Source organism: Brachyistius frenatus, unplaced genomic scaffold (genome assembly GCF_029030835.1).
Source record: "Brachyistius frenatus isolate BFR_SWC_R1_liver_20210118 unplaced genomic scaffold, ASM2903083v1 Contig_111, whole genome shotgun sequence".
Taxonomy (NCBI): Eukaryota; Metazoa; Chordata; class Actinopteri; family Embiotocidae; genus Brachyistius; species Brachyistius frenatus.
The window spans coordinates 1,036,743-1,052,991 of NW_027210710.1; the positions used below are offsets into that span (position 1 = coordinate 1,036,743).

The 16,249-nt window shown below is 39.0% G+C and overlaps 2 protein-coding genes across 3 annotated transcripts; both read right to left on the minus strand.

The window, feature by feature from the left end:
- Positions 1-2,287: 2,287 nt before the first annotated feature.
- chmp4ba (charged multivesicular body protein 4Ba) lies at positions 2,288-9,158 on the minus strand. The gene is made up of 5 exons (XM_069712610.1): positions 8,774-9,158; positions 5,996-6,173; positions 5,125-5,239; positions 4,695-4,821; positions 2,288-4,584 (listed from the first exon to the last, which is right to left on the minus strand). Exons 1-5 carry the CDS (start codon positions 8,955-8,957, stop codon positions 4,520-4,522), a joined length of 669 nt encoding a protein of 222 aa, XP_069568711.1. The 5' UTR covers positions 8,958-9,158; the 3' UTR covers positions 2,288-4,519.
- A 1,015-nt stretch (positions 9,159-10,173) lies between these two features.
- On the minus strand, positions 10,174-16,024 carry LOC138629115 (SLA class II histocompatibility antigen, DQ haplotype D beta chain-like). Of its 2 annotated transcripts, XR_011311514.1 has the most exons (5): positions 15,948-16,024; positions 14,403-14,693; positions 13,488-13,766; positions 11,164-11,245; positions 10,174-10,259 (listed from the first exon to the last, which is right to left on the minus strand). XR_011311514.1 is itself a non-coding variant. In XM_069712609.1 (4 exons), exons 1-4 carry the CDS (start codon positions 16,000-16,002, stop codon positions 13,255-13,257), a joined length of 777 nt encoding a protein of 258 aa, XP_069568710.1. In that variant the 5' UTR covers positions 16,003-16,024; the 3' UTR covers positions 12,259-13,254. The 2 variants fall into 2 exon arrangements, 1 of the variants encoding a protein (XP_069568710.1); XM_069712609.1 differs by lacking the exons at positions 10,174-10,259; positions 11,164-11,245 and adding an exon at positions 12,259-13,406.
- Between the last annotated feature and the right edge of the window lie 225 nt (positions 16,025-16,249).

The window sequence follows — 16,249 nt, forward strand, 5'->3', positions numbered from 1 at the left end:
AACTATTGAGTAAGTCGAAGAAGTCATTCTGGGATAAACAGCCACTTGCATAACATTTTATTCCACGTACACAGGCAGTTAATACTTATTACTGCGAATAGAAGTGCATGCTTTGTTTTTTTTTTCCCTTGTGAACTGTTTTTAATGGCTTAAAATCTATTTATTAATAACATTAAAATTACACAAGAACCAAAATGAAACAAAACAAAATCACAAAATTGATCAACAATTAAACATTAAAATGACATATTGTGCAAATTTGTCAGATGTGTTCTCTGTTAGATGCCCACTAATAGTTCACAGGGGAAAGATTTGGCATTTTTCTTTTTAACGTGAACTTTAATTTCCCATCATTTTGGGTCAAATTAACTAAATGGGACAACAAATTGTTTCGGTAATAAGCGAGATCGCTTCAGCTGGCAACCACAAAATTGGCCTGCAATTTTTGCCCGGTCAATGCACATGCTATTCTTTTTGCCAACGAGGGGCTCGGATTCAAAGATAAAAATACTACATTAAAGTAATCTAATCCCATTTTTTTTTTTTAACTCTGAAAGGAACCTGTTTAAAAACACTGTACTGCTGAATTTACTGAGATCTGAGTATTTTTTTCGACCACAGCCGAAATAAAAACAAATTTAAAGGTTGTAACGAATCTGGAAAATAAAATCGGGTAAAAAAAATTTTTTAAAAAAAAATTGCAGGCTCGTCTTTATCTGCAGCCGTGGTCAGGCCAGATGGTTGGAGGTTAACCTGAGCTCCCCGACAGAAATACTACGCTACAAGCTAATTTAGGGGCATGTTTTCCTGTCGACCGTCGCCCCGAGGCTCATAAAGTCTTGCAGGTTCGAGTCTGGAAAAACTCTCAGAGCCCATATGGACTTATATTCAATCAATGAACCCTTGTCTGGTGCGTATTAACATTACTTTTCTGCCTTTCCAACTCGGATGGACAATGAGTGCAGATATAAACAGCTGGTGGCACTTTATTGTCATGCACTCCCAAATTACATCCAATATTTGACTGTAATATGACCACGGACTGTATATTAAAGGAACAAGTTCATGTGATTAAGTTAAACTCATTATTGTATCATAAACAGACTTTATTTTCATACTATCGAGCAAATTGATTCCAACATATGCGCATTAAAATAAAGAAATTCGAGTGAACTGTCACAGCTGAATATGAAACACTGCCCAGATTTTTGTCGGCATTGTGGGTTGAAGAACGTGGTTGAAGTTTTTTAATCCGCTAAAGTCACATCCACTTCAAAAGAGGAAAAAAAAAAATCAAAGTAACACGTGAGGATTTGATTAAATCTTTTTTTTTTTTCCATAATTACACTCCTTCTGCATGTTGTGTTTTTCACGTGTGGTGGGGGGGGGGGGGGATTCACACGACGTTAACAAAAGCTGTACTTTGGGCTCCAATTGCTGCGTGATGGCCGACTTAGTCTCAACAGCTGAAATCCCTGAAACCAATCATTTTGTATGTGGCGAAAAAATGTTGATCTGATTTGTAGCCGTAACAGATGGGCAGTTATTGGACTAAAAACTATGAATTTGTAAGTGATTTTGGATCTTATAGGGAAGCTATAGTGCAGCAGTGTCCAACCTTTTTTTTTTTCCCTCGAAGATCTACTTTGAAATTTCTGAGAGCTATTCATGTTTAGTAACATTTATTCACATAGCTGAGCTCCACCCAAACCAGCGGAATAAGCTTTGTTTATGCGAGCAATAATAAATGGATCAACCCGGTATCACAGCAAAGCTTTAAAAAAAAAAAATTGACATCGCCCCGTCCACTACAGCAAAAAAAAAAACGTGAGATAGCCACGCTTTGGGCTGTCTAGGCGTGAAAGTTACACGTTTTCCCTGCCGTTGGGACGGAAATGAAAACCTACTTGCGGGCTTAAGAGCCATGTGATTTACAGGAAAAAATAATAAATAAACAAAAACAAGTTTGGATTTTTTTTTTTTTTTTTTTTTTTTAAGAATTTGATTGGCTAGAAATTTAAACAGTCACTTTGCGTCATCAAATTTAAACACAATATTGCTCGAACCCTCCGGTGAGCTACTCAGACACCAGCTACAGGTCGGAGACCCCCCGCTGTTTCTCCTAAGTGTTATGATGGGAAGTAATAATCTTGTATTAAAAGTGCAGTGTGGTAAAACGTGTATTTAAAGACGTATCATGAAGTAAAAGCGGCATCCAGTATGAACCTACGAGACCACCGGCGGCTATAAAGAGCCGAGAGAGGCATTAAAGCGCGCCGACACGTGCTCTGAATCCCAACTTTATTAAAGGTAAACTGTATACAAGTCCACTTTAACAACAGTCACATGACTGCCACATGGGAAAAAATCTCTGATGTCCAATCCTCTTTTTGTTCAGCTCTGAGCAGAGCTGGCTACAGGTCATAAAGTATTTCTGTACAGGCCGAGAGGACACAACTTGATATTTGAGGTACATAGGAAGAAAAAAAGAAACCCGAAAAGAAATTCAAACTCTGTTGTCGTATGTTCATAAATGGCAGGATTATGGGTCAACTTGATTATTTTAAATCACAAAATAGAGAAAAAGTTCCATTTTTTTTTTCTCCTTTTAATTCGATTACTTTAAACTAAATTTACACGCTTTAACCTTCTCTTTGATTCCCCGTCGACCCGTAATCTTAACATTCGTAAACCTGCGTGCTAACAGAAGGAGGGAAGCGTAGCTGCAAGTCGTATAGAGGGAGGAGGGAGGAGGAAGGGGGGGGGGGGCGAACGGGTTTCGCGGTTTAAATCAGGAAGACCGACACGCGTCCGTCGCTCAACGCTTCGATGAATTCGGTACGATCAGCGAGTCGAGTGCAAATGGAAGAAAAACAAAAACGTTATCCACCTCACCAGCAAATCTTCACAAGAGGTCACTGCGTCAAAAGGCTGAAAAAACACACAATCTCAAACACACACACACACACACACACACACGCGCGTCGCTTCGATTCAACCGATGTAGGATTTTTCTCAGATTTCCGTCACTGTTAAACCACAGACGGTGACAAGGCGCTGGAGGTGTCAGGCACGAGCAGGTGTTTTTTTTTTTGTAGATTCGCTAACAGAGGCCATCCGAGTCGCTGCGACGTCAGCCGTTACCGGGGCAACCAGTTCCAGTGCTATTTAGCCCGGCTAAGATAGTTTGACTTTTGTTTTTGTTTTCATCTCTCTCAGATTTCAGTTTTCACAACTATTTCTTCGGTAAAAAAGAAAAACAATCAAAGTGCTCGCCGTGGTCGGAGTAACCGGGTTAGGAAATTTCCGTTTAAAAAAAAAAAAAAAAAAAAAAAAGACTTTTAACTTAATTTTTCCCCAAATAAATTTCTGTTCTCTGAATCTAAACGAAATAAAAGGCAAAATAGCGCAAAGGAAGCACATTATTTCCTTCCTAATTAAAGTGAATCAACACCATTCGACCTATAATTGACCTGTTTTTTTTTTCTTTAATACATTTCCTAAAGACGTACTCAAGTAATTTATTATTGTAGTTGTACATATATATATAATAAATTTAAAGAACTTATGAGACTGGCCAAAGTAGAAGCAGCAGAGGCGGTAATGCAAATATATATATATATATACATATATATATATATATATATATATATATATACATATATATTGGAAGATTTCCAACAAAAGCAGCAGTTTCTGCCTACTTAAGGGTCCCAAATAGATTTTTTTTATCTCAGTGTCCAACAGGTGATTTAAAAAGGATTATAAAAAAAGAAATCACCAACTTTCTTTTTCTAGATTTTTGTGAAATATTGAAGAATTTTAACCAACCACCTTCAAAACAAAGCAAAACTGATCGATCACTTCTTCACCGGGAGATTTGGACTGACGGAGGGATCGAACCCGGGATCCTCCCGCTACAGTAGCGTGTCCTCGTTCTGTAATTCGACAGTGACATCTCACTGATAAAGTCCTACATTTTCATTATTATTATTCATCTTTTGAGATAAGTCGTCGCCATCGTTCGTAGAAGAAGAGCAGAGAGACGACGACGCGGGAAGCATAAAAAAAAAAAAAAAATGGCTGAGTCATGTTCTGTTTTTGCTTCTTTTCTTTTTTTTAACGCCCACTCATCTGTTGATTCTTCACATTCCTTTCAGAAACAAGCCTCGTCCCGTTTCCCTCCCCCCTTCTCCCCCCCAGAAGTATGCACCCTCAGCGCTCCTTCATCCATTCAGATATATATATATGTATATAGTTATATATGTATATAGTTGTATATACATATATACGCAACCACAGGCTGGAAAGACATTTTTCAAGAGGAGTGTACAGATGGGGAGGGGGGTGGGGGTGCAAGACATTCATTCTATAAGAATAATCGGAGGGGAAAGAATAAAGAGCCCGGGGTCGTTTCATTCAGAGTCTGCGAACATGTTCTCGAGTGCATACTTTCAGGGGATAAATGTGGGACGGGAGGCGTCGGAGACGAGAGCAGCCCAGAGTCCCCGTCGCCAGCTCAGTTAGCCGCCCAGGCCTCCAGGTCCGCCATATCGTCCTCGTCTTCTTCCTCCTTCTTCTTGGCTACAAAAAAAAAAAAAGAAAAAAGAGTTGAGTATTTGGATATTACACCTGTTGAGACGTCGTGCTTTTGTTAATAGCCTTTATTTCTTGTCGTATGTGCCGTGGTCTACCTGGTCTGGACGGGAGCGACGTGGACGGTACGCTGGGCAGAGGGACGTCTTCCGTCCCCGCGATCACCAGCAGCTCGTTGTCCAGCTCTTCCTGCTCCAGCTCCTCCAGCTCGGCCATCAGCTCGTCCTTCAAACAAAACGCGGGGACAGAATAAACGATCAAAGAGTTCAGGTTTCTGTCGATAAATAACAACCTTCGAATCGCTAAGAATTTAATCGAATAAATCAAACTGAGCCGATTCGACGCCGAATCCAAAACACGGACTGTTTTGAGGTTAATGGGAAAATTCAGTTATTTAACGAGATTAATATGAACATAACATATGAATATAATGTTTTTTACATCAAGCTAGAATCTCTTGAAAATAGTTGTTAAAAAAAAAAAAATAATAATAATAATCGTCTTTTTTGTTGTTGTTGTTGCTCTCACCTCATCGAACTCGTCCCCGAAGCCGATTGGTCGGGAAATGACATCAGAGATTTCCTGGGCCACTTCCTGTTGTTCCGTGATGTCCGCCATCAGATCGTCTACTTTGTCGATGTCCCTGCGCAACGGGAGAGAAGATGGCGTGTACATTTATTTTCGAATAAATGCAAACATGTCTTGTTCAAAAAAATTATAGTAATGTAATTTTCTAAAGCCAGAATATAAATGAAGACAAAGAATTTAAGGAGAAGACAGAAAGAGAAGAAGCGTAGAAAATAGAGACGATGAACCGAGAACAGAAAAATGGGGAAATGAAGAGAAATAAGGAACTTGTGGGGGAAAAAAAAGATAATTCCCTGACCTATAATGAACAGGCCACATTATTTTATATTTTATTCCCATATTTAAATGATCTGTAGTTGCTTTCCAAACATTATATTTAGCTTTTTTTTAATTCATCATTTTGTAGCCAAAGCTTTTAAAAGTTTACATTTTTCCAGCATGTTTTCTTTCCTAAGCAGCTCCAAGAAAAAAAACCATCTTTTACTGAAAGTGCTTGTAACTTATTGAGAAAACTTCCTTAATGCTGCGTGGAAAGTAATACATTTGGATAAATGACAACTTAAATTGAATTCCCTCATATTTCATAACTCCGCCAAGAAAAAAAAAAATAATAATTTCCTGACTTCTCCTGTCTGGAAAAGAGTTTTTTTAATTTCCGACATGGGAACTGTGGATTTAAGAAACTTAGAAGTGAACATGCAGAAAAAGTAAAAGAACCATAACAAGGAAACTGGTGGTAAATAAGAAGGTGCAATTATTGGACAATTATTATTGTATAATTATTCTAATGGTACAGCATGTTGTTTCTTACATGTTTTCGTGCGCGGCCTTCATGGCTTTGGCGGCGTATCCCATGTTCTTCAGCACTTCGGTGTTGGTGTTGGCGTTCTCCAGAGCCTCCCGCTGGAACTCGATGGTGGACAACGTCCCGTCGATCTGACCCAGCTGCTTCTCGTATCGCTTTTTCCTCTTCAAAGCCTGCAGAGCCGCTGGATGGGAGAAAAAATATCAAATATTAATAATAATAATAAAAAGGTGAGCGAAAAGGTGCTTTTTTTTTATATATATATATATATATATATATGTAGATCTATTTTTGCCAAGATGAGCTGAGTATGTCTGAAGTGTATGATTTAGTCAAGTCAACTTTATTTATAAATAATATTTATGACAATAAAAGGTGCTTCACAACAAAACATACAACAATTTTTAGAAGAGAGAAAAAAGGTGATATAAAATAAGTGACATGGCAAAAAAAGCAATGTATAAAATATATATAAAATAAGTTAAAAAGGTCTTAAGGGTTCTTTTGAAAGGTGTTGAATGGATTTTTGAAGCCCTCAGTTCTACCGGCGGGATATTACAGTCACAGCGTCGTCCGAACGAAGCGACTAAATCTGATAAAATCCCGTCTGAGCCAAAATCTCTGCACACCAAGACTCACAATACGCTTCGGTCAGACTGTTTTACTCTTCAAAACAAGACCTGCTGCATCATCATCATCATCATCATCATCACAGATGTCTGGCCTCATCTGAAATAAGATGTTTGGAAAATGCTGAGGTAGTTGTTTGACCCACTAAAAGCTGTGTGTGTGTGTGTGTGTGTGTGTGTGTGTGTGTGTGTGTGTGTGTGTGTGTGTGTGTGTGTGTGTGTGTGTGTGTGTGTGTGTGTGTGTGTGTGTCTAGATCCCGGTTGTATTTTAGAGTCTGGATTTAAGACAGAAGCTTAAAGAAAAATAAAAGCTAAGGGTTAAGTTAACATTACGATTTGGGTTTTGGCATTTCAAATATTTATGCTGCTCGCTGTCGCCCTCCTGTGTCGTCACGGGCAACCGGAAGGATTTTATCTGCTTGTTTTGCATTTTCTATATTTAGGAAATAACTTCAAGCGAATTGACATAAAAATGTTTTACAGTGTCGGCTGTCATCCTGCTATAAATTTGCTGCCACACTTTCACTGTTAAAAAAAAAAGTCTGAGTCATGAGCGGACATAATTTAAAAAGCTTTTAGTAACACAAGCACAAATGTAGAGCATGAAGCGATCAGATTTAAAGCATTTTTAAATGTTCCTTTATATCTGTTTTTATGTGAAACGCTGCAGGTCCTTTTCTTTGAGCTGCATTTCTTGTATGAAAGGTGCAAAACAAATAAGGTTTATTATATTATTATTATTATTATTATGATCTCGCTCCACCATCGGGGTCAAAACTTGAATATGATGCTTTTGGTTTATGACCAAATATTTGGAAAAACTAACGACGTTCCCATCAGCCTTCAGCTAGATATTTTTTTTTTTTTTAGTGCTAATAAACTAAAAAAAAAAAAGCTAAACTGAGAACACGAATAATCTTTTAAAGAGCGAAAGTTATTAAAAGAGTCGCTGGAGGCGAAAAACTTGAATCTGAAAGGGATTTTGCGGGTAGTTCGGGTTTATTTTTTGGATGATGTGCCGCGTCATCAAAATGTAAAGGTCGAAGCGCACAACGAGGTTATCTCACCACGCCGGGAGCCAGACGGCCGCCGACGCTTCAGTGTGATCGGATTATAATCAGCAGCCGGATCTATTTCCAGACCGGTAACGTCGTTACACAAACATCACATAAAACCGTGATCAGATTATTTGGGTTTCAGAGCTGAAAGTCGGACCGACCCGGTTGATCCCGCGGGAGGTCGACTCCCGACTCGGTGGCCTTCGAGCTTTTTCTTTTCCGTCCGCCTCGCCGCGTCCCGTCGTCAACCGGGTTTGGTTTTATTTCCGGGAGGAGTTCCTCTGTTGCATATTAATATTCAGTTGCGAAACGAGCTATGTTGAAAATCAGGTTTTGAAGGGTTGTTGTACACGATTGAAGTCGGAGGACGAGTTGTTTTTTTTATAAGATTATATGTTTTTTAAATAATAGAATCACCGATCGCTCTATTAACCCTCCATGATATATAATAATACTTTAAATATATCTTCTAAAAGTTACGACTCCTTTTGTTTTTGTACGACACGTTAAAGATATAAACATGTTCTGTATTAGGTGACAGAAATCAGCTTTAACACAAGATAAATAAATTAAAAAACTGAGTAAGCCGTTCGGGAAATCATTTTTTATTCACGCCGATTACGTATATTTTTGATTTTGCCTCATTTTTTTTCTTGTAAGATCAACAAAAGGCTGCAGTTTAGGACAGGCTGAGATAAAAGGTGAATATAGGAGAGGGACAGAAATAGCAGGTCTATAAATAAATTAAAAGAAACAAGAAGTGAAAGGAACAGAAAATGTGATGTGTAAATATTAAAAGCAGGTTTAGTTATAAGTGATAAAAACAGACTCGTGTTGAATTATATAAAAGTAAAATCACCAGCTGATAACTCACTTTTTTTTCTTTCTTTTTTTTTGACAGTATCTTGTTTAATATGTTTGTGTCTCGTGAAACAAACAAACAAACAAACAAACAAACATGTAAAACCGGAGTCTATTTTTAGCGTGGAGAAGCTGTCAACTTCCCGGTTCACTCCACCCGAGTTAGCCTGCGTGCTAACGCTTCCGGACCGACCCGGACTCCCCCGTCTCTCGCCCCTTTTCCTCCCCCGCCTCACCTCGTTTGTTTTTCGTGCCGTTCTTCTTCGCCGTCAGGAGCTCCTGGTCGATCTTCTTCTCCAGAAACTCCTGTTTCTTGGCCAACATGTCCTCCGTCTCCCGGAGCCGCTGGATAGCATCCTGGGGTGTCGGTGACTTCCCACCTTTCCCGCCGCCGCCGAACAACTTCCCGAACAGCGACATTTTTTTTTTTTTACGCCCGTGAAGTGTAAACAATAACGGTTGTTGTTTTTTTTACCCGCGTGAACCGTAAACAAACCCGCCGGTACTTCGCGAGGTAACTGTTAAACCGCCCTTCTTGTCCAAACCGTCGCCGCCGTTTGTTGTTTTTTTTTTTTTTTTTTTTTGGTCTCTTCTTCCGGTTTTTCCCAGCGAGGCCTCGTGATGTCATTACGTCACACCGCTACGTGAGTCACGCGTCAGACGTAACTCCGGGGGGGAGGGGGAGGGGGGATTTCACAGCTGAGCGACGTCACTCGTATTTTCCCGACGTCACTTGTTATTATCGGAGGTGGAAGAAGTGTTCAGGTCTTTTCCTTGATGTGAAAATACTGCACTACAAGTAAAAGCAGAACTTTAAGTTAAAAAGAAAAAAAAAAGAACAATAGTTGAATTCGCTTTAGTTTACGATTTTTCTCAGATTATAAAAGAACATTTAACATTTTACAATTCAAAATCACAAACTTTAGAGATACGTGGTTTTTCACCAGACAGGCGGGGTGTAAAAAAAAAAAAAAAAAAATTAATCTGAAAAGTAACAAGAAACTAAATAAATTCAGTGGAGTAGGAAGTAAAATATTTGCCTCTGAAAAGTAGTCAAGTGAAAATGGAAATGGAAAGACTTCACGTAAAGTACAGAAAGTAAATTAACTTAAAACAATCCTACCTTCATAACAGATGTATTATGAGTTGTTTTTTTAAACTGTTTTAGCTATTAATTCAACTTTATAGCCATTTAACTGGAACTTGTGGTAATTTTGGCATTACATGTAGTTACTGCATCTTGCCTTCGGGGGGCAGTGTTGTGACAGATTCATCCCTCAACAAGAGTTTGAAGTTAAAGACACATTAGTGATCCTGCTGTGTGTTATTTTTTTTTACCCACATTTAACACGATTAGTTGCGACGACAGGAAAAAGGAGGTCCGTTCGGTTCAGACGAAAGCGTCGAGGGGCCAGTCCAGCTCCTTCAGAAAACTACGTCTCCCATGATGCACCACGCTGGACTTCTCCAGCTGAAGGCGCCGGTGACCCGAACGCCAGCCGATGAAGGCCTGAGACGTCCGAGGGACCGGAGGGGAGGGGCTCACCTGGAGGGAAAACACGAAGCGGAGGTGGAGTCGGTGATGAGGCTCGACGAGGCGGATGTACAAGGTGGAAAAGCTCGTACGTGGGTGGATTCTCCCGGAGGGGTCAAAGGTCGTGCAGCCAGCTGGGGAAACTCCACTTTGACCGTCTTCTTCAGCCTCGTCCTGTCCACGTCGGACTGAAATACACAAAACAGAGGAAAGAAAGTACTTCTGTGTGTATATATGTGCATATATGTGTGTGTATATGTGCGTGTATATGTGTGTGTATATATGTGTGTATATGTGTGTATATGTGCGTGTATATGTGTGTATATGTGTGTGTATATGCGTGTGTGTATATGTGTGTGTATATGTGTGTGTATATGTGCGTGTATATATGTGTGTGTATATATGTGCATATATGTGTGTGTATATATGTGTGTATATGTGCGTGTATATGTGCGTGTATATGTGTGTGTATATGTGTGTGTGTATATGTGCGTGTATATGTGCGTGTATATGTGTGTGTGTGTATATGTGTGTGTATATGTGTGTATATGTGTGTGTATATGTGCGTGTATATGTGTGTGTATATGTGTGTGTATATGTGTGTGTATATGTGTGTATATGTGTGTGTGTGTATATGTGTGTATATGTGTGTGTATATGTGCGTGTATATATGTGTGTGTATGTGTGTGTATATGTGTGTGTATATGTGTGTGTATATGTGTGTGTATATGTGTGTGTATATGTGTGTGTATATGTGTGTGTATATGTGTGTGTATATGTGTGTGTATATGTGTGTGTATATGTGTGTGTATGTGTGTATATGTGTGTGTATATATGTGTGTATATGTGTGTGTATATGTGTGTGTATATGTGTGTGTATATGTGTGTGTATATATGTGTGTATATGTGTGTGTATATGTGTGTATATATGTGTGTATATGTGTGTGTATATGTGCGTGTGTATGTGCGTGTATATGTGTGTGTATATATGTGTGTATATGTGGGTGTATATGTGTGTGTATATGTGTGTGTATATGTGTGTATATGTGTGTGTATATGTGTGTGTATATGTGTGTGTATATGTGTGTGTACCTCCTTGTAGGCCTTGGTCAGGAAGCCCCATCTGTTGGGCCAGACTTCAGCCGAATCCTTCTCGACTTTTACAAGTGCTTTCCTACGTACACACACGCACAGTAATAAAAACAATAATAATAATAATAATAACAATTTTCGTGGTATTCTGCCTCATGAAGCACTAAAAGGGGAAAAAGAAACACCCTAAATAATACGTTATTTATCTTTAATAAAACGAGGCGGGGATCAAAACTGAGACAAAATATGGTCAGAAAAACCTCAAAATAATCAGTTTAAACATGAAGAAAAACGTCGACTACAATTGTTATGGTCACAAAATATATATTTTTTTTAAAGGAAGAGATTATTTTCACTTTCTATTGATTTCTGATATTTTTGTTGCCATTTTATTTTCTCATAAGCACATGTACGAATTATTACAAGAATCCTTTCTTGTTTTAGTGTCATTTTTATATTAACATTTTCACGTTACTATTTAAAAACCTCATTAGAACAGCTCGTACTTTTCATTATAAATAAATACCAAATAATTTTAAAAAAAAGGAACTTTTCTCATCATGATAAGTTAGTATAGCAAACTTTATTTATTGTGCAGCAAAACAAAATAATAATAAAAAAGATAACGGTGATGAATGATTATATGTAAATCCCAGTAATAACAATAATATGACTTGTATACAGATTATTCAATCAGAAAGCGTGTTTTCAAAAGTAGGAACTTATTCAAAAGCTCTGTTAGTAGTTTTAAACATCTTGACGACGTGATAATAATCACAAATAAAACAAAAGGAGGCTAAAACTATTTTTTTATATATATATATATAAAAGTCGACTAATGAGAACAAACGATACGCAGCGATGAAAAAGAAAAGTCAGCAGTTTTACCAGATTTCATCCTGATGCACAAAGTTGATCGTTTCAGGTGTTCGCTGTGAGTCGGCCATCTGTCCTGACGTGTGTGTGTGTGTGTGTGTGTGTGTGTGTGTGTGTGTGTGTGTGTGTGTGTGTGTGTGTGTGTGTGTGTGTGTGTGTGTGTGTGTGTGTGTGTGTGTGTTTCTTTCTCTGCGTCCGGCTAATGTTTCACCAAGCCACATCGACAGATCTGTTTACGGTCGTCATGGAGACGGCGTCCCTAATCAAACAGGTATATATATATATATATATATATATATATATATATATATATATATCCTCTTTCTTGCTGTAACCGTGGCAACGGTGAGAGCTTTGGCCAGTGGAGCTTTGTGCTTTTCAGTTCACGCCAGCTGCTGAACTTTTTACATTTTTTTTTTCTATTTTTTTTTTTAATTTGTGTTTTTATTTATTCCCCCCCTACGTGATCTCAAGAACACCTCGAGGGAATTTCTTCAAACTTGGCAAAAACATTCACTTCACACTAAGGATGAACTGACTAGCGTTTTTGGTGGTCAAAGGTCAAAGTTCAAGGTCACCGGTGACCTCACGTCCTTCTCATCCGTCTGTCCCGTCCTCGTGAACGCAATATCTCGAGGAACGCTTCGAGGGAATTTCTTTAAACTTGGCAAAAACATTCACTTGGTATCAACGAGGAATTGATTAAAAAAAATAATAAAAAAATAAATAAAATAAACGGGTGGTTGAAGGTCAAAGGTCACTGTCAACTCACATTGGCTAATGCTCGTGAACGCGATACTGTACAGAAGCGAAGTAATGAAACGCAAGTCGCAGTGACGATTTCATCAAGTTAATAACATGCATATTAAGTATAGTGAACAACATTCATTCATAGATCTGATACAAAACCGAGGACGTTCCCTCTGCAGGAGTGACTGAAATACAGAATAAAACACCGAGGAGCACACATGCTGCATTTAAGTGTACACATACACTTAAATATCTCACAACTCACCACATCCCATAGTACACAACATGAAACCAAAAATATATCGCTGTGTAGTATTTATGTACACACTTTGATTATAAAACAAGGCAATTTCTTCTAATTGGACACACATTTTCAATCCAACTCAAGGATTTTGGTGGTTAAAAGGTCAAAGGTCGAAGGTCGCCGTGAGTTCGCATTTATTTCCCGCCACGAACGCGATATTCTCAGGAACGCCACAAGGAAATCTTTGAAAATATGTAATCCCCGCTTGTCTTCCTGTACCGGATCAGACCCGCGGACAGAAACGCTGCTCCCAAAAGCAAAGCACAAACTCCACCAGTTATATGACTCCTGTCGGTGTGATCCGAGGAAACGTCTGCGACAAAATAACACGAGGAAATTAAACATCGACAAAATCGACAAAATGACGCGATAACGTGAGTTAAATCGTCCTCACCCCAGTCGGAGATCTTGGGCTCGAGGAGGCTGGCGTGCTCCACCACGCAGCTGACGCCGTCCCGGCGGCCCGACTTGAGCTCCAGGAACGAGTGAGCCTGGTAGGTCCAGTCTCCGTTGGTCAGCACCTCGCTGAAGCTCACGCCCTCGGTCACTTCCTGCCCGCCGCGGCGCCACGTCATCCGGATGTGTTTGGGGTAGAAGTCGTACGCGCTGCACACGAGCGTGGCGTCGGACCCGGCGCCGAGGTCCGCCTCCCGCAGGCCGACGCTGGGTTTGGCTGAAACCGAGAAGACGCCAGGGTGACGTTCATCCTGACCGGTTAATTAAAAAAGGAGGCGGAGCCATGCAGCGATCAGGTCTCTCTTTCTCGGGAACCGAAGCTTCATCGTTTTGATAAATCGTACAAAAAAGTTGGGAGTGGAATATGTTGCACATGTTGCCTGCAAATTAATCATAATTTGTCAATCATCTCGTAATTTTAATACATAATGTAAGAATTGTTTAACCTTTTAAAAACACACCTATTTTTTTAGGCCTCTGCTCAAAAGTTGCATACCCATAATAAAAAGAGTATACCTCTGCAACCACAATAAAAAAAATTATAAAAATAATTAGCTTTTTGATAATAAAGGAAACACTTGTGAGATTCGTTCAGATGTGTAAATATCAGTATATATGTCTGAATTTTAATAATAGTTTTGCCGAGTCTTCTCCCTGGTAGGGCTTAAAGGGTTAATGAATAAATAATGCTAAGTGATCAATAAGAACTCGGCAATCGGCCTCAAAAATCCAGATTGGGCACTTTTAATTGTGATTCGTTTTAAAGTTATTTCATTTTTTATTTTTATTTTTTTGGGGGGGAAGAAAATTCTTCACGTGTTCGGCGTTAACGTCGGCGTTTTGAAATATTGACCTTCGTTTCCGTCGGTTACGTTAAACATCAGCGGGACGTTGTCGACGCATATCTGTTGCCGCTCCACTTGTCTCTGCCGAAGGTCGCCCTTGTTTCCGTTGAGCAGCGACGCCGTGACCCGGCCGGCCGGCGTGAGGCCCGTCCAGTTCCCCACCGTGCTGTTGTACCGCATCGTGAGCCCCCCGTTGAAATACCAGTCGACCAGATACTCCACCTGCTCCGGATCTCTGGAGGGGACGGCGCACTTGAAGTCGGCGAACATGAAGTAGCCGTTTTCGTCGTCAGAACAATCTGTCAAAAATAAAGAAGGAGGAACAAGTTTACGCTCCTTTTTTTGTAGTTTTTTTTTGTTATTATGGTGTTTTAATGTGCAGATGCAGCGTAAGTCTACTGACAGCGAACGTTATGTGTAAACTCACAACATAATGTGGCGTTAAGGACTTTGATCATGGGACTGGATTGTTTTTCATTTTCTTAACTTCCTTCACACCAGTATTTCCTTCATTTTAGATCGCATTGACTTCTTGATTCAGGTCACGAGTGAATAATGTTGTCTTTTGAGTGTCAACACAGTTTCACTACGCTGTTCACTGGGGACACAAACATGCTTTCTGACTTCCTGTTTGTGCTGTGAACTCACGCGTTAAGTTCTGATTTTGATATTTACATTGGTGATGAGACCTCTGCCACTAAAACTGGTCAACTGAATTTAGAGTTCAGTCAGTCGACGAGCACGGAAAAAAAAAAAATCTCCATTAAAAGTCAGGAAAGCTATTTAGAATTGGAAATGTAAGTACAAAAGTTTTGGTGGCAAAATTTATCAATAATTTTTTTTTTTTTTTAAATAGATAGTATATTTACCACAAAGCATTTAGGCAGCATTTTACTGTTTTAGGTGGAGCAGATTTTTACTACTTCTCGGTAGTTTCACTTATAATAAAACTGAATAAACTGGTCATGAATTTGGATGATACTTCTTAATCTTAGTGTTAACTTAATCTTTACTTTATATGTCTGGTAAATGCAGTCAGGTAAAGAGTACAGTGCAGTATATTTACTGTGAAATGCAGTAAAAGAGAAGTACAGAAAAAGACCAAAACGGAAAAGACCAAGTACATTAAACTCCATTAATACTCTACTTCAGTCAATGTTTCACAACTAGAGATGTCTCGGTTTAAATCTCTGTACACTCTAGTTAATTGAAAGGAGGTTCATCAGGAATTATATTCAAAGTAAAACTAGTAAAGTAAAACGAGTTCCCAAAAATATTTTGACAGAAAAACATTTTCTGTTTATTTTTCACAATTTAATTTAAACTCGATCAAAAATAAGCTGTTGTACAAGTTTTCTGGTGAATCACACGGTGTATGTTGTGAATTATAGATGTACAGCTATGATGTATAAAACATGTCTTAGTGGACATATTAAAGCTAATATTTCAAGCACCAATGACGCTAACTGTTCCAAAAAGTGATATATATATATATATATATATATATATATATACTGCACATTAAAATGTACATTCATAAAAAAATGACTCACCCATTGGAGGTGCTGAGAAAAGACAAAGCAACAGGAGGTACTTGATGCGGTCCATGTTGAAGCCACAGTGAGGCCAGGCTGTTGAGGAAGTGCCAGCGAACTCGTGAGCAGTTTGTAAATGAGTCTTTCTTTTCGGTTACAGCTGCTGTACTCAAATAACACTGATTCCTCTTCTGTTCAGTTTCCCATTTATTGCAGGAATTTTGACTGGAAGTGAGTACTAATTTGCGACAATAAATGCATTTCAAAAGAAATTTTTACCAACCACAACTACATATACAAAACAATGTTAACAAATGCAT